The 22834-nt window shown below is 35.2% G+C and overlaps 1 protein-coding gene across 2 annotated transcripts in view; it reads left to right on the forward strand.

Annotated features, from left to right (window-relative positions):
• LOC140449714 (lipase 3-like) overlaps positions 1 to 22834 on the forward strand; it is a 109483-nt gene that overhangs the window by 57332 nt on the left and 29317 nt on the right. The window contains exon 5 of one of the 2 annotated variants that reach the window (XM_072543034.1): positions 378 to 462. The exons of the other annotated variant lie outside the window; for it this stretch is intronic. Coding sequence (XP_072399135.1) covers positions 378 to 462 — 85 coding nt within the window. The remainder of the gene's footprint in view (positions 1 to 377; positions 463 to 22834) is intronic. 2 annotated transcript variants of the gene reach the window in all.

Raw genomic sequence — 22834 nt, forward strand, 5'->3', positions numbered from 1 at the left:
GTATAATTCTTGGTAATCCATACAATAGAAAGGTAGAACTGTTTACAAAAATGTCTATTTAAAACTAAACCGTTAGAAAAACCAATATATTGTCTTCTTATTTTGTGGGAATGTCTTTGAACGTATAAAATTCACTTTCCGAAAAAAAAAAACACTTTCTAAAACTAATGCTAAATAGTATAGTATACAGGGTGTTTGCGATTTCTTTTGGTTGGTGATTTGATTTTTGTCTTAATATTTTCTATTTGATTTTTAAAAATTATGGAACCTGATTAATATATATATATATATATATATATATATATATATATATATATATATATATATATATATATATATATATATGCTAATTACTCTTTATTTTTTATAACTTAAAGAAAAATGTTCAAATGATTATGCAGACTTCTCCTGCCGGATGTTCAGTGAAGGAATTAGTACATTATTTTCAAATTGTATATTCAGGTAAGTTTAAATAATCTATGTTTTAATATTACTCTTAATATACTGAAAATTTTCTTAGTTCTATTTCTTTTTGGCACTCTATGTCGAACCAGTCTTTCCTCTTTTTATTCTCTTGTTTATTACATTCTTTTGCTGCATTGTTCATTATTTGCTTTATGTTTTCCCATTTGTTCTCAGTTTGCTCTTCTATTTGTATCTTTTTTAGTTCTCTTTCCATTGTTTCCTCGTATATTTCTTGCTCTTTCTTTGTTGCTAATCGAATTGGGTTATGTATACATTTCTTTTTTTTTATTTTGTTTTTGTTCTCTGGTATCAGTTGCTTAATTTTGATGCCCACCATGTAATGATCTGAGTCGGCGTCTAGTCCTCTGTATGTTCTTATCTTTTTTATACATTGTTGTTATTCTTTTTCGATGAGCACGTGGTCTATTTGGTTTTTAGTCTTTCTATCTGGCGATATCCATGTTTCCTTGTGTATTTCTTTTCTTTCGAAATATGTGCTCATTATGATCATATTTTTTTCTCTTGCGAAATCTATCAGGAATTGTCCGTTCTCATTAGTTTCATTGTGTTTACTATATTTTGCTATTGTCGGTCTAAATACTTATCCCTTCCCTATTTTGGCATTTGCGTCGCCTTGAATAATTTTCATATCATATCTGGGTATATTTTCGATTGTTCTGTTTAATTCATTGTAGAAACATTCTTTGACATCATTATCTTTTTCTTCTGAAGTCGCGTGAATATTTATGAGGGTGATTTTTTGGTATTTTCCCTTGAACCTGATACTACATATGCGGTCTGATACTGGTTTAAACTCTACTATTGCTTCTTTTAGCTCTTTTCTTATTATAAAACCTGTGCCTAACGTTCGATTCTTTCCGCCGCTGTTAAAAAACATTGTATCTTCTATTTCTAATATATCATTTCCCAGCTGTTTCGTCTCCTGTAAAGCTACAATGTCAAAATTGAACTTTTCGATTTCTCTCGCTAAGTGTTTAAGTTTGCCTTCTCCATATGTGCCTCTTACATTCCATGTTCCTAAAAGTAAGTGTTCTTTTCGTAATGTTATCTTGTGTTTTGGTCCGGTTTTCATTTTTTTCCTCTTTTTTCCTTTTTTTGTATTATCGCTAACCTTGTTCTGTGCTTGTTTTGTCAACTATATTGCAGTAGTACATTTAGTTGCTAGTTTTTTGATGTTTTTTTACATATTGCGCCTTCTTTGTCATTCCACTTCCATTCGCTGTTATTTACCCATACTTTTGTTACTCCAGTCTTGACTTCATTTCCTTTATTTCTTTCTTCTCGAGCAATGTTTCTAATTGTTTTCTGTATTTCTCGTTTTTTTATGGTTGCATCTTCGTTGATATATATTTTGTACTCTTTAATTTCTTTTAACTTGTGATTTTTTTGCATTATTTTCCTTTTTTCTTCTTGGTTTTCCAATTCAATTAGGCATTTTTTTTCGCCTAACTTGTGAGAATTCCTTATTTTAACCTCTACCCCTATATGGTGTTTGATGAAATTATTGATTGTTCCTTTTAACCCTGCTTGCTCATATGTGTCTATCTTTTGGCCGTACATAACTATGTTATTTATTCTTCGGTGTTTTTCCACAACTTCCATGTTTTTTGTTATTTCTCTGAGTTCCTCCTTGATCTCTATATTTTCTTGTTTTAGTTCTGAATTTTCTTTTCTCAGCTCTCTGTTTTCCATTACGAGCTTTTCTATCGTTTCCTTGCTTTCTTTTAGATTTCTTTTTATTTCCTTAATATCATCGGTGAGGTGGCTCACCATTATGAGTAATTGATCAATTTTCGTTGCCTCATTTTTTTTTCTCTGGAGTTTTTGTTGGTGTTCTCGAGAACTTCTTGCTCTTTCTGAAGATGTTATCTTCTTCCTCGCTGTCTTTATATCTGTCCTTCCTTTTTGCTCCTCCTTCTGAAAGTGTATCATCACTGTCTAAATTTTTCATATATTTTTCCATTTTCCGGCGCCAAACACTGTCTTCCACCTCAACAGTTCAGAGAAGACAGCGTTTAACGTATTTATTTTATGTTTATTAACCGTTGTTATTTTTCTGTGTCTACCCCGAAAGTCTACTCACAACGGCAACGTCGCAATTTCAAAGGTCAGAGTTTCGTTTCTATGCTTTGATGTTAATTAGGCTTATCAATTACAGCGATCTTACTTTTTATAGGGCCTTGGTGTTTTCGGATGTAATTTCACCGATTTTAAAGTTTTTTTCTTAGCACTCTCCTTCACTTAATGTCTTATATTGTTCACTGGATATTTTCAATAAGTTATTTCCCGATACAACTCTCAGAAATTGAGTTTATTGCAGACGACAAATAAAATATTTGTTTACGTTTTGGTTACCCAAACTAATATGTATTCCTGGATATATCCTAAATATTCTATTAATGTTTAAATATAATGTGTAGAAGTCTAGAAATAATATCAACAGGTAGAAGTTGGGTCGTAATACTATTAGACAAATAATAGAGGAACAAAATGCACAATTCCAGTTGCATAAACGAAAGAATAGAACCTAATAACAAAACTTAAAATATATATATAAGTTAGATGACAATAATAATAATATACGTTCTCGAAGAAGGAAAAATGAACGAACCTCAAAAATATACGAAACGCTACAGAACCAAAGAAATAAAACACCAAAAAATGACTGCCTTGCAGTAAGTGGAAATTCCGACATCACATTTGGAGGAAATACAACAAACAACAAAGAACAAGAATTGAGATAATTTGCAACATAGAACGGCCTAAAAATTACTACTAGTTTTTAAAGGAAAAATAGATATACATAAATATACGTGGTGTGAAAGAGGTCTCAGAATACCTCAGAGGCCTTTTATTTACAATGATATTTCGAACAGATGTCATTGCAAAAAAAAACTGATCGCACTATTGTAAGACGTGAGATTTCACAGAGGGAAGGACAGTAACTCTGATAAATTCTTATAAAATTATAAGAAAAGCAAGTGTCGAGATATTTAAAGCATATCTCTCTAAAAGATTTCACGAGAGAATTGTATTAACAAAGACTACAATAACAACTTCCAAAACATATAACTGAAAATAAATTTAGAATGTTTGAACATAAAATAACGCATTAAAAAAGCACCATTTAAGACAATTAAAAAAATTAGAAAAAATAGTGACCTAAGAATCTGGAATGCAGAAATAGGAACTAAAATAGAATAAAAACACCAGGAATATTCTTTAAAACAACACACAAGAAACAAGACTAAAATATATGAAAATACTAAAATTATCTATAAAAGCCAAAGATAGCGTAAAAAAGTACATTAAGAATCATATTATAAGCTAATTACAAATAATGAAAATGACATACATAGGAGACAAGACGTAGATTAAAAAATAACGTAATGAAGCGCATGGCATGGCTGATACATATAAAACGCCAAATTTTTTTAGTTAAAAATGGAATTATCATCACAATTACTTGTGGCTAATCCCGTATAAAGGCGGGTTGATACGATCCAAGTATACTTGGTTAAAGTCTGCTTGGACGTTACGCGCGAAACACTTGGAAGCTACTTTTGATCATATCACCTGTTCATACAAGTACACTTATATTTACAGGTTTTATACAGGTTACATAGAACTTTAGGCGGATTGACACGATCCAAGAATGCTTGGATTTTAACTTGTGTACCAAGTGGACTTGTACAAGTGTACTTGTACCAAGTTGGTTGAGATGGTTAAATGACTTGGATGTCAAATAACCATGGTAAAGATGGAGGAAGTGATTATGAAAAGTGTTCTAGTGGTTGCTGATATGTTATGAGCTTAAAATCCAGAAAAAAGGAATAAAAAAGAAAAAAAGATCCTTTATCCGTACATTCCATAATACTTCCTCAGCTTCGTATAACTTCATGAAACTAACACTCTTCTTTTCAGAGCATTTTCTTTTTATCTTGTTTTCGATTTTTCGCCACCGAAGCCATTTTAATTTTACAATACCACACTACTAGGATCCAAGGAAGTTGGTCAGCGTCCTACTAAACTTGGATAAAAGCTGTTGATACAAGTGCACTTGGATGAATAGGTGACACGATCAAAGTAGCTTCCAAGTGTTTCGCGCGTAACGTCCAAGCAGACTTTAACCAAGTACACTTGGATCGTGTCAACTCGCCTTTTGACCAATTTCCATGCATCCAAGGAGTGTGCTATTGTAAAATTAAAATGGTCTCGGTGTCGAAAAATCGAAAACGAGAAGTAAACACAAATAGAAAATCATCTGAAAGGAAGAGTGTTAGATTCTTGGAGTTATACGAAGCTGAGAAAGCATTATGGAATGTACGGATAAAGAAATATAAAAATATGCATTTTTTTCATTTTATTCCGTTTTTCTGGATTTAAGGCTCATGTATCAACATATCAGCAATCACTAAAACACCTTCTACAATGACTTGCGTCATCTTTACAATGGTTATTTAATATCCAAGTCATTTAACTGTGGCAACCAATCTGGTATAAGTACACTTGTACAATTCCACTTAGTCCAAGTTGTTGTAATTCAAGCATTTTTTGATCATGTCAACCCGCCTTAAACCGAATATTGAACTTAAACAAGCCATAAGAAAACAGTTTTAGAAACAGTAATAGTACAGCATTTTTGTAGATGACCACATCGAACTATATCAAATATGTAACAACTATATTTTGAAAGTATTAGGTAAACATACGAAAATTGCTGCTTTTAAAGAAAAATGCTTGTACGAACCAAAATAGTGATAAATCAAAAGCCGTAGAACAAGCGTCGCACTTAGTTTTTAAAATGTGGCTTAAGTTTTGAAGAGAAAAAGAAGAAAAGGGGTCTGAAATCTTCAAAAGACATCTCAGTCCAGGACGCCGCCTGACTGACCTTAGTGCAGGATTCGTTGTTCGTACTCCCGGCGATAGTTCCCGAGGTTCTTTAAAATGCCCTCTCTTCGTAGAGTCTACGCCGAACGCCTACCTTCTAAACCAGACCCTCCTTTGTCATCTAGCGATCCAAAAGTGGAATGACCGCTGTAAGGGCGGCATCACTTTCGAAGCACTATCTTCATTCATTCTTTGTTTATCCACATCCACACTCGATTCATCAGCAAGGTGGCTCCCTGTCTCGTTCCAGGTAGCGCGTAGAAGACCCTCATCGGTCCTAGTACGGCATCACTCCCAGACGGACATTTCCTCCGTCCCCACAGTCTGACTTACGCATTTTAACTCATACAGTCTGACCACTTTTCTAGCTTTAACTTCCCGCATTTTTTCCTCTTACCTTTGTCGTTGGTCCAGCTGTCTTTCTTCCTCTTCTTTTTTCTTGATCACTGAACGGATATAGTTTTGTACGCTAATCCAACATTTATGCTCAATATTTCATGCTTTATGTTCAATCATTTCTCTCACTTTAACAAATTCACACCTGTTTCTCTTTCCATTCTGTTCCTTTCTACTATTCATCTGTTGCAATCTAACATCGTATGTGTCACAGTCCACCCAATCTCTTATGTTCGGGATCAGCATTTTCGTCCACTGTGTCACATCCTCTGTATTGTTCCATTCTTCTTGCCATTTTTCAATTGACCTTTCCCTTTCCTGTCTTTTTTCGGCCATAGTAAGGTATGAGCCGAGTGAAATGGCAGTTAAACTAATGAACGGTGCGAATACAAGAAAGCCTAAGAATTCAGCCGAAATATTTTTTGTTTAGGAAAACAAACGGATAAACATAGAGATACCAAATAAGAATACAAGTGAATGCTTATACACTTATAAGCCCAAAAACACCGCGATCTCGATTAGGTCCAGAGAAACATACGGATGCTCATGACTTGTTGTAAGGAGGGTTTATACTTGGGTTAATCAGAGACAAAGTCTTTCTACCTCAATGCTTCTTAGAAATTCTACCTTTCCCACACGTATTGTTTTACTGGGGGACTACTACTTTGGTTAAATGAACTACATACTATCAAATTCACCCTGTTTTAGGTAGTGAGAGGCAGTCTTTTTCCATTTTCTTGGCACTGAATTCCTGTTAACACGTTTTGTGTTAATACGTTCTTTTTTAAATTTTTTTTTTGGTGTAACAGTGGTGGTTAATTTACATTTTATGATTCTCGTGTTGGTCTTAATCAAGTACACCTCTATAAGTTAATAGAAATTTAATATCAACTTTTTTCATATATTAAAATGTGATAGCAAACAGTACAATAAACTGATAAATAGCTAAATACAAACTGGGTAAATAATATTTTGATTTGCTTATTTGGTTAAGAACTTAATTGGCCTGCCACTTAGTTGCAGACTGTGATCAGAGCTGACATTAACTTTTTTAATTTAACTAGTTGCTTGTTCGTATACGTATATGCATACTTCAACGTATTTACTTGTCATCTTTAACATAAGTTGACAATCTTTAAAGCACTCATCAATACGCATCACTCAATACGCAGACTTATTTCACCTACCAAAAGAATAATAATTTCTAATGAAATCCATCCATTTCTCAACCTATAATTGAAAAAGCACTCCAGAATCTAAGATTAACACTTATATCTCTTGTTTCTTAAATTAAACGTGGATTACCTGATAATGATAACGCTTATCTTTTGAGTTTTCGCACTTATATTTTACCCAACAGTGATGATTTTTCTCTGCGAACATCGACTACCATTTCTTTTGAAAACTTGATTCACAGAATATTTATTTCAACTAATAAACTAGAATGCTTTCTTTGCAAACAAGTTAGACACGCTAAAGAGTCATGTCTCAATATCCAGAATAATATACAATCCCACGACCTCCTTCCAATTCTAATTAACTCGTCAAATATGAAACAACCATCTATTGTCATTTTAAACAATAGTAATACCATTCCAAATATTCCTAATCTATCCTCTGTAGAAACACCTACACTTTTCTCCTATTAATATAAAAATAAGCTTACTAATAAAAAAATTGGTAAAAAAAGGCCATATACCACTGATAGTACCCGCGACTCATCTCAGCTCCTATCACCCACTAATACTCATCCTCGAATTTCGAATCCAATACCTCCGCTTGAGTTCTCTCCAACTCACATACAAAAACTTTTTTACGAAGACGCCCAAAAATCGTTTTTACTCAATGTAACTCACGTTACGGCATTCCTCGCAAACTCTTTTGGCACCAACCACCCTCTAACTGAAGCCAGTAAATTTACCATTGACGTACCCTCGTTAATGAAAGATCTTGGCCTAATATAGTCTTTAGAAAACAAATTTTAAAATCGACCATCCAGGTAAACTTAAAAACTTTGAAGGATTATTATTCGCACAAACTGTACCAAGGCCAGTCGTGGTACTTCAAATTTTTGTATCTAGTGATGTATTTTTTTTTTTTTTTTTTTTTACGCAGTGATCAACCCTGCCCCTAGGAACATGTGTATACCAATGTAAGAATGGGATCCACATGTCCGAAGATCAAACCGGTCACACCTCGCTAGTCGAAGTGGTACCTATCTGACCCCCAGGCTTTTCCACCACCCCTCCTCATCGTGTGACTTACGTGAGGAGGCTTATGATCTGAAATTTACTTAAGATGCCCTGGGTAATAGGACATCCTCGGTTTTTAGTGAATGTGGTTATGCCACCTAACTGTAGGGGTAGCCACATCTAGGCTTTTCTCCCTATTTACTTTACTGACTCAATTGATTTTACTCTAGCTTTACGTCGGAACTTGAGTCCCTAAAAAAAGAAAAAAGAGCGTGTGTTCCGACCATAGAGCCATCAGCCTGAGCTGATGACTCTATGTCCGGAAAAGAGTGTGTGCTCGGTCACTCAGCCGCCGATTTGGCAAAATAAATTTTGTTCTCCTCGCCGGCTGAGCACCCGAGAGGGGTCCGGCCACCAAGCCCATGCATGCCGCACATGACCTCAGTGCTCGGATTTCGCGAGTAGATCTTTCATTTCGATCTGCCTTAAGGGCCTAGTCCGCGGAGCGGTATATAGAATTCTATATTTGCTATATAAGGTAAATTTACGTTAAACGGTTTAATGAGAAGTATGAATGTATCAATATGAATTTACGTTATTTAATCAGAAAACAATTTTTTTTTTTTTTTTTTTGTGGACTTCCTTGTGGCGTCGGGACTATAAAATGCCTGGGCAACAATTCTTTCCTTTTTTCCTTAATCCTATTTGTGTGCGTGTATTGGGGTGTGCATTCCCAAGTGTATAATGCTCTCACACACCCCGGTGTATATTGGACTTATAATTACCTAAAAACCTAAAAAAGAAAAGCGTACCCTCTCGCCAGAGTTTTTTTTGGTGTGTTTTCTGATTGACTGCATTTCTTTGTTCGTTCTTCTTGCAACCATCTCATTCTTTATTTATTCGTTCGGGTTCTCCCTATATCGAGCTATCTGTTGTTTTGGTCTTCTGTGTACCGTCCTTGTGTTTTCATTGTAGTTAGTCAGCTCTCTTAATATTCTGCTGGGGTGGTTTCTTAGTCCGTTAAAAATTTCATATGCTCTCTCGTCTAACGTGCGTAGGATTCTTGTTTGTCCTGAGTCTCTATATACATATCTTAAGGGTACGTACCTTGGTATCTTAAGGGCATCTCTGACTATTTTATTTTGAGCAGTCTGTATCTTTTTCCTGTTTGTTTTACAGGTGTGTCCCCACGCAGCGGATGCATATGTTAGGACTGGCAGGATAATATTATTCGCAACCCTGATTTTGGTTTTAAATCGTAGTTTACTTTTCCTTCCAATAAGTGTTGAGAGCTGACTTTTCAACGCTTTGGCTTTGCGTATTTGCTGATTGATGTGCTCAGTGAACGTTAGCTTCTTATCTAGATGTACCCCTAGATATTTAGCCTGGTTGGTCCAGTCTACTGGGGTGTTTTCGATTGTAATTTCGCGATTTGGTACACTTCTTCTGTGACTAAACATTACAGCCTGTGTTTTATCTGGATTTAGGGCTATTTTCCATTTTATGCACCATCTTTGGAATCTGTTTAGTGCTCTTTGCAGATGATTAGCTGCATGATCCGGGTTTCTCCAGCTAACAGCTATTGCTGTGTCGTCAGCGTAAAGACTCAACAGAGAGCCTGGCTCTTTTGGCGTGTCGGCCGTATAGATGGTGTACAGGTACGGCGACAGCACCGCTCCCTGAGGCACACCCGCCTCCAGGGTCCCGACTTCGGATAGGGTTGCCCCTATTCGAACTCTGAACCTTCTGTTGGCAAGATATGACGCAAGAAGGCATGTCATCGCCTCACTGTAACCAAATTCATTCATTTTATAGATGAGTCCATGGTGCCAGACTCTGTCGAAGGCTTTGCTGACGTCCAGAAAAGCTGTAGCTGTGTACATTTTTTCATTAAATCCTTTGGTGATGAATTCTGTAAGTCGTAGTACCTGTAATTCACAGGAGTGTTCGCTTCTGAACCCGAATTGAGCCTCTGGTATGGTTCCTAGCATTTGTGATTCTTCATTGAGTCTTTTTAGTATAACTCTTTCCGCTATCTTGCTTATAGATGATAATAAGCTGATAGGTCTGTAATTTTGCGGAAATGTGCCGTTTTTACCAGGTTTTGCAATCATTATTACATGTGCCTCTTTCCACCTATCTGGGAAATATCGTAGTTTTAGCATGTTGTTTATTATGTTAGTGATATAAACAATAGCTTTTGTTGGTAGATTTTTCAGCGCCCTATTTGTGATGTTGTCGGGTCCTGGGGCTTTTTTGGCATTTGTCATTTTTATAAGTTCCTTTATTTCTTCGGGAGATGTATGTGTAATACCTATTCTGCCCTTTTTCCTTCTAAGTCTTCTCGCTGTTCTTTCTACCTCTTCTTCAAAGTCTATGTCATCGTCGGGGTCTTCGTTGTTTCTACACGCCCTTTCTAGTTCGTCCTTCATGACTTCGGCTTTGTCGATTTCCGTATGGACAATCCCGTTTACTCCGTGTAGGGGAGGTATGGGTTTCTTTTCCTTTCGAAGGATTTTAGATAACTTCCAGAAGGCGGATTTGTTAGGATTTAGCTCATCGATATAGGAGTCCCAGCTTTCATTTCTATGATTTTGAAGTTGTTTTTTCACTTCCCTGTCTAGCTCATTTGCAATCCTTTTGTCTTCTACCATTCTTGTGCGGTAGGCTCTTCTTCTTTTCCGGTTTTTCTCTTTGATTAGGTTTTGAAGTTCTATACTTATATCCCTGAATCTTCCCTTTTGTCTTGTGATTGTTTCGGTTTTGGAGCTGGCATCGATAGCATTGTTTATTGCTTGTTCTAGTTTTATTACACTGTCTTCTAGTTCTGTAATATTATTAATTGTTGGGATGTTACCGATGTTCTCGCTCACAATTCTTCTAAAGTTTGGCCAACTTGTTTTCTTTCTGTTGTGGGACTGCAAATAGTTCAATTCTGTTGCGCCCAGGGTCAGGACGATTAGGTTATGTGTCGAATCGCCTTCATTTAGAGAGTGCATCTCGTATTGTTGACCCACGTTGTGTAGGATTGCAATGTCGAGATACGTAGGGAGTTCTCCGTGGAAACATGTCGGTTCTGTTGGTCCGATGACATATGTGTTCGGTCTGTTCTCGAGATGGTTGCAGACATATCTTCCGTTTCGGTTGGTCGTCCTGTCAAACCAATTGGGAGATCTAGCATTTAGGTCTCCAATAATTATAGTTGGCTCTTCTGAGTTCAGTATTAGGCTCAAATCTTCGTTGAAAATCGGATCATGTGGTCTAACGTAAGCTGACACTATTTTTAGTGTTTCGTTGTTGGCCTTAAGTCGAATAATTGTGGCTTCCATTGTCACCAGTCCGTCTGGTGTTGGGATGTGCTCGTGTTCGAGTCCCCTTTTGACTAATATAGCTGTTCCTCCTGATAATGCTCTATGATCCGTTCTATAGATATCGTAGCCTGGAAATTTTGTTTTTTTCCTTTCCACTAGTTTAGTTTCTTGAAGGGCTACGATATCGAGCTCTAATCTGTTTATTATTTCATCCAGAAGGTTGATCTTTTTGAATATTCCGCCGGAATTCCATGACCCAATGCGTAGATCTTCGTTTTGGTTTGCTAACATTTTCGGACGGCTTCTCCAAATGCAGTCATCATTTTTGTTGCTTTGTCCATCATGGACATCATTTCCATCATTTTGTTATTATACTCTGTATGGAAGTTTGCGATGAGGGTAGCTGCGTCCTGTACCGACACTTCTTGTGGTTGTGCTGGAGATTCTGAGGTGGTTTCAGCGGATTTTTTCGCTGCCTGTGCGTAGCTGACTCCTTTGTTGATTGGAGCGCTGTTTATGGGTCTTCCTACCGGTCTTGTTGGGGCAGGTGTTTTCTTTTTGGGGGCCTTAGAGCATCCTCTATAATTTGCTGTGTGCGCTTCACCACAGTTTGCACATTTGGGGTCGGTTTCCCGGCTTTTCTCACAGTCGTTACTGATGTGGTTTTCTCCGCATTTTACACATCTGGATCCGCAATGGCAAGCCTTTGAGCTGTGATAGAACCCTTGACAGTTATAACACTGTAGGGTGTCTTTTGTGATTTTGAATTCATCCTCCACATAGATGCGCATGTAGCATATATCAGATATTTTTTTAATTTTTGCAACGTCTTCCTCTTTGAGGGTGACGATGAAATGTGGCAGTACTTTTTTATCAGCTTTTTTGGAGATCATATTGATCACCCTTGTTGCTTCTATTCCTTTATTGTATAGTTCGTCTTTAATTGCTACTGTGCTAGTAGTAGCAGATAGCCCTTTTATAATGACTCTTTTTAGTTTATCGCTATCTATGGGATATGCGATGAACTCTACTTTTGGACTGTGTTCTTCTAGGATGTGTACCATTCCTAGGTAATCTTTTCTGGTTTTTGTGTTAATAACTATCGATCTGCCTGATCGTGCAAACTTGTTGACTGATATTATGCCTTGGTTGGCTGCTCTCTGCAGGATTTTTTGGTGTTCTCCTACAGTTTTTAGGATTATCGCCGGTGGTTTCGGCTCTTTTACTATAGGCTCCTCGCTTGTTTGCGGTGAGTCTTTTGGTACGTCGTTTTCTTTTTCAACTTGGCTATTTTTGCTCAAGTTATTTTGGGCAGTTTTCTTTTTCTGGCTTCTTTCATGAGCCTCTTTCGCAGCCTTATTAAATTCGATTTCTTTCCGCTGATTTATTATCTGCGTCTGCTTTTCGGCGACGCTTATTTTTGTTTTCACACTACTGTCTGATTTCTCAGTAGTGGTGCCTGTCTTTTTTCCTTTTTTGTTTTGGACTTGTGTCCAACCTGCAGGTTCTTTGGTTGTTATGATTCTTTCCGGCTCTTTAGGCTTGCCTTTGCTACCGGATGGCTTTACGGGGGGAGGTGAACCGATTCCTAGTTCCACTAGCTTTACAACGTCATTATCGAGGGAGGCTTTCCACGGGTCGATTTCCATTATTGACTCTTCTTTCTCCTTGGCTGCTGTTAATGCCATTATATGTTGTACAAGTTTTTGTATCTCCTTGTCCTTTTCTTTGTTTTCGTTTCTCAGCTCAGTCATCTGAGCGAGAAGGTCTTGGATTTGTTTATTTGCCTTTTCCTCGCGGATACGGCTTTCTTCTTTAAGGGATTTGATCTGTTCCGTCAGTACATTGACCGACCTTAAAAGCTCATTGGCCTTTTCCCTTTCCGCCATTTCTCTGGCTTTTTTCTTTACTTCTTCGTCTTCCGAAGAGTCTTCTTTGGGCCTTAGCCTTTTCATTTTCTTGCCGATTTCGGGCTCGGCTTCATTTTTGGAGACGTTGTCCACGGCGGGTTGTGTCTCTACTACAGTTGGGGGTGGGGCTTCGCGCGATTCCGCAGCTGGGCTCGGCTCTTCGTCGATGGCGTCCATCGTATTGATATCGTCATCGGTGTCGATTTCGCTTTTTTCTTCCTCCGACTCGGGCAGATAGGAGTCTGGGGGGGGAATATCACTCATATTGCCGTAAAGCAGTGAACAAATAGTTCATAAGATATAAGAAAATTCTACTTAGACAACTCTGTTTTTTTTCCACCGACTGACCGCTGTCAGTACGGCTTACTGGGTGCCGTCCCAGGTACCTCGCGGTAGTTCACTCCCTGTATTCACAGTGAGGGATCCTCTTCCTGTTTCTCACACCTCAGGAGCAGGGGCCGTTTCTGTCCGACCTTGTCAAATGTCAAGGCCTTACAGTGTCATCCCTGACGACACACTGAGGTGATCCCGAATTCTTCGCAAACGCGAAGCTATTATAGCCTCCGCGAGGAGCCTATAAAAACAGCTCCTCGACGGTTTAACTAGTAACAACCTCGCATCCGCTTTTCGCTAATATGTAGGACAAGTGCCTATGCCACACTCGGTGTCTTACCCACCGGGAGCTGAAAAGCTCCGTTGACAATAGGTCAGTCGCCCCCACCTAAGCACGCTTCTCTCTCACGTCCGTACTGTTCGGCTGCTCGAGTCGAACTATCTAGTGATGTATACTCCTCTTCTACCGTTAACTAAACTTAAGAAGCAGTAGCGGTTACTGCTTGGTGTTCCAACATCCAACATCCTTTCTAACCATACCCGAAATGAAGAAGAAAATTTGGGGCTCATTCGTACTTTTGGTAAATGCAAAGTATTTGGTCAAAATTTAATTCTAAAACCGAAATATTATTATTTTCCTTAGCTATTACAGAGGCTATTAACTTTTATTATTAGCTATTACATTTCTATTATGGAATTTTTAGACTGGCGAAATGCTCTGAAGTCCTCTATAATTATGTCTTCTCCTGTCATATTATTGCTAGATTAAGCCTTTCGTTCTGCCATTTATTTTTTTAATTTTTATTTATTTTATTTATTTTACAGCTCCAATATATTTAATTTGAAGCTCCATCCTCTTCCTCCTGAATATAATTCAGCTCTTCTTTGATCTCTCTTTTTAACAAGTTTTTATTTTTTCTTTTTAATTTTTGCCTGTAGCTTCCTTACCATCTTCAATAAAATAAAATTCTTTCAGTACTCGTTTTTGCTTGTGCCCTTTAATTAAATTACACCTATTTTTTTATCGACTATTGTTTAGAAACTGCGTACACTACCTATCGTTGTTATTTATTGCTGCTGTTATTTAGCGCTATTGTTAGGTAACCGAACTTTTGGGTTTTGCCCATACGTCGTTACGTCCCTATTTTTTCTAAAATTTTCTCTATTTTATAAAACTACCGTTTTCACAATATTTTATGCAATAATTAGATTTGGAACAAAAAAAAATATCAATAGCGAATATTACATATGTAACAATAAAACACTGAAAACTTTGTTTTCAAAACTTCAAAACAGTACCTTCTGCTCGATTACATATATACAGGCAAAATATCAACAAAAATAGCCAAACACATAAAAAAGAAAGGAATAACACCAGCTTTCAGAACAAATAACAACCTAGGCAAATATATTAAAAACAACAAGAGCCAACATAAAAAACACTTACACAGTGGTGTGTACAAACTTAAATGTGGCGACTGCCCAAAAACTTACATTGGTCAAACAGGTAGAAATTTTAATAAACGAATATCAGAATATAAAAGGGCTTTCGATAATAGAAAAACAGATTCTACATACGCACTTCACCTTCTAGATCATAATCATTCTTTTAATGACGAACTTAAAATTCTACACATTCAAAATAAAGGCCTTAAGCTATCTTTGTTAGAATCTATGGAAATCAACAAATTAAAAAACACAGATATAATTCCGAATGACCAGCTTGAGACAAACAGTTCTCCCCTCCTCAACCTATTTCATTAGAGACTATAAAGTGTAAACCCATGCCAAAAACAGATCACTTGAGAAAGGCAATTAGCCGAAACAGCTGTAGTGACAAGAAAAAATAAATTTTGTGGAAGTTTTGAAAACAAAGTTTTCAGTGTTTTATTGTTACATAAAATGAATTTCCATCAAGTAACGGTCGAATCCATCAAATATTACATATCGTTTTTGAGCTAATAAATTAAAAAAAGCCCAGTTTACTAAGAAAATAAACTATGTGGGAAGAGGATGATATCGACCTCAAAAATGTATAAGATAATCTTCAAAATACTTTTTTTAGAACCGTATTTTGCCACCGCAAAAAAAAGGACCACCAAAAAATGCTCCGGGAAAGTTTTTTAAAAATATGAGGAGTTTGTTGTACAAACTGAGATATACTATAGGACCAAAAAAAAAATATTGTTTTGAAAAAGACATTTTCATTGTATACGTAGCCGTGAAATTAGTATATTAACCTGAAAAAATTACGTAAGTTTTGGCATGGGGTTTGTTAGATTAAGTGATAACAGTGCATTAAAAATCTTACCATAATAAAGGCTAAAGAGAAATATATACGGAATATACCTGGATGACACCTTACATCGGATAACACGCTGGAATAAAACTGATTCCAATTTACTTGTGTAAATATAAATGAAGAAAGAAAGTGGGTCCTATTGTTAAATATTAATATTTAACATACAATAACATGTATGTAAGTTACCTAAATAATTATTTATGTAATTTTCCATTAGCTTAATTTTTCCTTCGAGATACTTTAAAATAACCCTGCACAAACCATATGAAGCAATGCCCTCGGTTAAATCTGCCAAAAATTTGCCATGTTGTAGTATTCGATATGTTAAACAAGTCTCAATAAGCACAAGACCCAAAAATCAAAATTTAAGGCCGCTGGAGATCGTCAAAGTTGGTATTTACTGCAAGAATTTAATGGCATTAGCTCGTTCAGAAGACAAAGATCACCCTTACGGATTTAACTAGACGTTAAGAATGTGCAGTGCTGTAGCTTTGGACTAGCTTCCATGTGTCCCTGCAATGAAAGATCATATGACTGAGTTTGTGGTGTGTGTGTGTGTGTGTGTGTGTGTGTGTGTGTGTGTGTGTGTGTGTGTGTGTGTGTGTGTGTTTGGGTGTGCGTAAGTGAGGGTAAAATGCCGTCTAGACTCTCGATCATCGAGTTAGAATCTATGGAGAAGCTATGAGCATATTAACGTGTGTATTAAAAACGGCGTCAGTAGGTGTGGCTAACGATCATACCAATATGGCGGTAATATCTGGACCTGACTCAATAATAATAAACCTACTATACAAATATGAATAGGTATTAAGAAGATTTAATCATAATCTTAAAAAGTGCAATACATTTATAATAAACTATGATTTATTTATCCCGCGGTAAACACTAAAAACACGACATATTATACATAAAAATAAATTAATACAGTCAAGTAACAAGTTATATCTGAATGAGATAATAATATAAATAATATTTTAAAGGGTAAAATTAATATACGGTATGAAATAAAAGAAATACGTTCGTTTTACAACTTATATAATTTGATAACTACAAATTAACTAACACTTAAACATTTAGTTCAATTAACAAAGTTAGAAAAGTTATTAGTAAAAAAACAAGTTTGACAGTCCAGTTAGATTGCCGGTAGAAGTTATTCTTCTATACACGCGTTCGCCGTTACAAATTTATATGGGAGTCAATCTGCACAATCGTTACATATGTAATGCTATAGGTAAGAGAGAGCAGAAAGAAAAACAGAATTAGGTATATAGGTATATGGTGCATCGTCTGCTGCATATCAACAACAATTGACCTATAATAGAAGTATAGTAAATGAAGGATTGAATCAATATTTTGATGAAAATGTATATTTTTATTTTCATATATGTATGAAAGAAGTTGAATGCAAAAAAAATTTTTTACACATACTTTGCAGTAAAATTCATTGTTTATTTTGTAATTAATATATAAATAAAATACAATACACTGCAACATAGTTCAATATAATAATACAATACAAATTAAAATGCAATATTCATATTTAAAAATGACAATATACATAACTTACTTAGGCATATGTGTAATTTACCATGATAATAATATTAATAAAAAATAATAGTAATATTAATAAATATTAAATATATTTACAAAAGGAACATTTCTGTTCTCGGGAAAGAAAGAGAGATAAAATATATCTTCTGTCTCTCTCTTACCTATATCTTACATATGTAGTGATTTTACCGATTCACTCCCGTAAAAATTTCCAACGTAGAACGCGCGTATAGAAGTTTCTGTAAGTTTCAAAAAGTTTACCTGAAATACATGTCAACCAAAACACAAGAGGCATACCATAATTACAAAATAATAAGAAACGAAACACATACACTTATAAAAAAAAATAAATAATGATCGCTAGGAACGCTTTTTAACAGAAGGTGAACATGATTTTTATGGTCTGCAAAACGAAATATGGCGATTTATAAGAGGTCAAAGAATGGAGGTAATGGAGCTAATACAACCAAAACACAAGAAAAGGGTACATGCATTGGCTACCTAAAAAAGCTATATGCAGAGAAATAAGAAGCTACGCTAGAACCGGAAATATCAAAAATTACCACAATTGAAAAACTTAATATAAATATACAGGGAGTTCGTAAAATACTTGAAAAGATGAAGAACAGAAAAGCAGCAGGTAAAGACAGAATACCAAACGAATTACTGAAATATTGTAGAGAAGCAATGATAGAAAATTAACAGCATTAATCAATAAAATTATAAAACATAATAAAATACCACAAGAATTGATAACGAGCGAACTAATTCTACTATTCAAAAAAGGTGCTAAAGAACAGACAGAAGACTACAGAGGTATAAACTTGTTAAATACTACCTACTACTAATGAATTAGAGGATAAGTTTAGCAAATGAACAACATAAATTTCGTACTGGAAGATCTATATATAGATGCAATATTCGTCTTAAAGCAAATTAGTGAGAAATCACTAGAGCATAATAGACTAGCATTTCTGTGTCTGAGTGATTTAAAGAAAGCGTTTGACAGAGTAAGACTTAAAGATGTAATCTATCTTCTGTATAATAGAGAAGTTTCCATAAATATCATAAAAACTATTGAAAACATCTACCAAAACAATAAAATGGATGGACATGTCAGAATGTCAGAGTAGATGGACAAGTTCAGAACCTATAGAAATAGGCAGCGTAATAAGGAAAGAAGATAAAGAATGGAAAACGAAGAAGTAAAGATACTCTGTTACGCAGACGACGCAATATTGATAGCCCACGATAAAGATAGTCTGAAAAGACTGGTCCACAGATTTAACATAAGAGCAAAAAAAATATGACAATCTCATTTTAGAAAAATATTGAACCAGTAATGAAAATAAAATACCATTATTACTAATGCGCAGCTACATTGTGCAGCTATGGAGTCTTGGACAAAGGAGTGAGAAATCAAGTACAAAAAGCAAATAGACTGACAGGATGAATTAATAACACTATATGGCGAAACAGACACATTAACACTGAGATGAAGTCGAGAATTTATAAAGTCAGTCTAAGACCAATAATGACATATGTCTCAGAAACAAGACCCGACACAGCCACAGCACAAAGGGTACTGGAAACGGCAGAGATAAGAGTGAGAGTACTGAGAAGAGTTACAGGAAATACGCTGAGAGATCGAAAGAGAAGCGAAGATATTGGAAGAAAATGTACCATACAGTGTAGAAGCGAATAGACAATAAATAGAAAAAATTAAAACGGAATAACCCCATAAGCAGAATGGGGGAGACCCGTGTCGTCAAAATAGCAAGAGGTAAGTCACCAGAAGTATCGGACGACCGGGCAAAAGACGGATTGACAACCTTCCATAGATGTATTAATTCGCCAATGAACAAGCAGAATTGCTTATAAAGAATAAGAACAAGAAGAAGAAATTCAATAGGGTTCGACCTTGGACCAAGCTGTGTATCAAATATCAAGCTTTTAGGATTTTTCCTTTACAGTTTTAGCACATAAAGGCAGAAAAACAGACAGACAATAACTATCGAGTCCTTAATAATAAATATTAAAAGGGTCAAAAATTTTAGTATATGGTTTGTTCTTATTAATTGTGGAGATAATTAACATATTCAACATAATTTTTTAGCGAAAATGAATGAATTTATTTAAAATGATAACGTGGAAAAAAGAACGAAATAAGTCCCACTCAAACAACTCTTTTCTGAACCTTAAAACTTGAATTACTAAATTTTTAGGAAACTGAACTAAGCCTCAGTTTTATTGATAGCATCTTGGCGCCATTTTGTAAAATACTTTTAAATGTTATCATGGAAAAATTAATATATTATTTGAAAGCACTTGTATAAATCATTAGGTCCCTGGATTTTTTTGATTCTTTGTGGCACTGTTTCAAAATCCCCACTAAATTGTGAAAATCTTATTAAATTAACTTTCGGTGAAAGAAAAACTCTTTCTTCCCAGATAGATAACGTCACTAGTATCATATATAGGCCAATCTTAATTTAAAAATAAAATCGACCTTTTTTGAGATTTATCTCCATACATATAAACATATACATAAAAGAAATTTAAAATAACAATCATTATAAATATTTGTCCCTTTCATCTCTACGCCCATGACTACTATATGTACTAAATATTCAAAGATAAATAGAATAGTTTGGAAAATTATAAATGTATAAAATTATCGAAACAATATTAAAAAAGATATTATGATTTTTCCATTCTTTGATTTTTAAAACCAAAGTGACAAAAATCAGAACATAATAGAAAAATGTATTCCCTCATTGGGATCGAACTCGCGACTTCTGGTTCTAAATACCGCGCTTCAACTTATTCGACCAGTAACCTTAAATAATAAGGTTGCTAATCAATGTCATTATTTGACAAGAATATTATTTTTAAGATGTCAGTGTTTTCTGTTTGTGTTTATTTAGTTCTTGTTTTCAAAAATGGAAAGTTCCAGGAAGAATATTTATTTGTAAAAGACTTCGGCCAAATAAATATATCTACCGAATTAATTAAAATAATAATATTAATAAATATTAAATATATTTACCAAAGGAACATTTTTATTCTCGAGAGAGAAAGAGAGAGAAAATATATCTTCTGTCTCTCTCTTACCTATATCTTACATGTGTAATGATTTTGCCGATTCACTTCCGTATAAATTTCCAACGTCGAACGCTCGTATAGAAGTATAACTTCAAAAAATGTTTGTGGAAGATAAAAATAAGAAACCAACAACTCGGATTTTGTTGTAAATTTTCATTTTATTTTAAAATTTCGAATTTTTGCGTATATTACATATATTTAATAAGATTAACATGGGGCTTTTAAATATTTCAAAAATAAAAATGGAAATTTGTATTGGGATTCGAACTCACATATACCAGAGTATGAACAAAACACGCAAAAATTTGCCAATTAGACATAACAGTAATGTATTTCAAAATTGACAGTTCTTGGTTACACATTTTCGAGAGAGAAAGAGAGAGAAAATATATCTTTTGTCTCTCTCTTACCTATATCTTACATATGTAATGATTTTTCCGATTCACTCCCGTAAAAATTTCCAACGTCGAACGCACGTATAGAAGTATAACTTCAAAAACAAAATTGAATATCTACCGAATATAACAATGGAAATACCGTGTAGAAATAAAAATAATTATGTTGCAGTAGTTACTAAGAAATTTTAAGATATTTAGGATAAAGATATTTGAGTATTCTTAAGAACAACTCGATCTACCTCACTTATGAGATTTTTTATAAATACTATTAATTTATTTTCTGAAGTACGGGCCATTACTTTGTTTACATATTTGTATACTAACCTGTGGAACGTTATTCCTGAAGATTTTTGTATTAATATTGCTTCTGCTACTGCAACTACGTTGAGAACAAGAAACCATTGTTGTGCACAATATAATATTACAGTTTTTATAAAAGTATTATAAAACTGAAAATATTCGAATAACAACAAACGTAAACAATCATACACGATCTGTCAAAACGATCATAACAATATGGTCGAAGTGAGGTCGTTTTAAGTCACGTGATACCCTCTCCATAGATTCTAACTCGATGCTCCCGATCGAAGTTCTTCAGACGAAGTGTCGAAGTGTAGTTAATCGAGGCGAGGTGACTCTCTAGATACTCGTTGAGTTACCGAAAAAACTTAGTCGGTGTTGGTAGGCAGCACTAGCAATGATATCGAGTAAAATGAAGTCGAGTAATGTAGTGTGACACTTCGTATTCGAACTTCGGGCCCTTCCGAGCCCAGAACGGAAGTAGAACGAGGCGAAGCGAAGTCGTACCTGTCTACACTCTCGTACTCGCTGAACTTTGATCAACTTTACGAGTAATATAGGGGCCGCTTTATATTTTGAGTAGTGTGTAAGTGCGCTTAAGTACAAATGCAAGTGAGTGCGGAATGTACGTGGATTTGGAATTGGATATGATAGTGAAAGCCTGTGTGTATGGGTGCATGCGTGTAAGTGTGTCCTAAATTTGTGCATGTTAGAGCCCGTTTATATAAGCATATGCGGGTTTAATTACGCTTTTTTGTGTTTGCGTTTTCATCTAAATGCATGTGTGCATTACAATGTTTTTATGGAAAGTGTGTGACTGTGTAAAAGCGTAGGATTTTTCCAATATATGTATATGTTGCAAGTTTATATTGTCTGCGTCTTTCTACCCATATTTAAATTCCATTACCATCTACTGTGCTGGTAGAATTATGTATACAACCATCTGGGCCTATATTGTAGCATTTTTGTTTTACCCCGTATATAATAAAACACCGAAAAAGATTCTTTTTGCATCTCTGAGACTGATAATATAAACTTTTTAGTCTGTTTATAATAACACAAATTGACCTTTCTTTTGATCTTTGTTCCGCCTAGATATTACGCAGAAAATAAACAGGAATCTTCCTGCTTATGTTTATGCTAATTTTGGAGAATAATATCACTCCTCGATAGATCGAAAGCGAGAGCAGTCGATTTTATTGTTGAAGTCATGACGAATTTTGTTTATCGGGAATTCATTAGTATAGCAGTCAATAAGAATAGCTTAGGGTCTGAATGAGAAAACATCGTTCTCGGTGAGTTTTAAAAACCGGCAGATTTTTATTTAATTCCATGAGTTTTAATAAGAACAAGGTAATTCAAGCTCAAAATGCTAGTTGGTAGTCTTTGTAACGTGAGATAATCACCGGTGTGTTGCTGTATTCCGTGTCAAGGGATCTAATAACAGCGTTTCTAAGGGCTAAGTGGCCTACATTGTTTTGAGTGAAGAATAAGCAGCCGTGTTTTAAATAATCATATAGTTATCATCCAAGATAATCCGATAGTGAGGACCACAAACCACATATTTTGCCTTATTGCAATATTCACTTCTTCCAAATACTCTTGTAAATCGTTTGCCAAGAACTGCAAATAATTATCACCATTAAAATTGTTAAGAAGC

This window comes from Diabrotica undecimpunctata, chromosome 9 (genome assembly GCF_040954645.1).
Source record: "Diabrotica undecimpunctata isolate CICGRU chromosome 9, icDiaUnde3, whole genome shotgun sequence".
Lineage (NCBI taxonomy): Eukaryota > Metazoa > Arthropoda > Insecta > Coleoptera > Chrysomelidae > Diabrotica > Diabrotica undecimpunctata.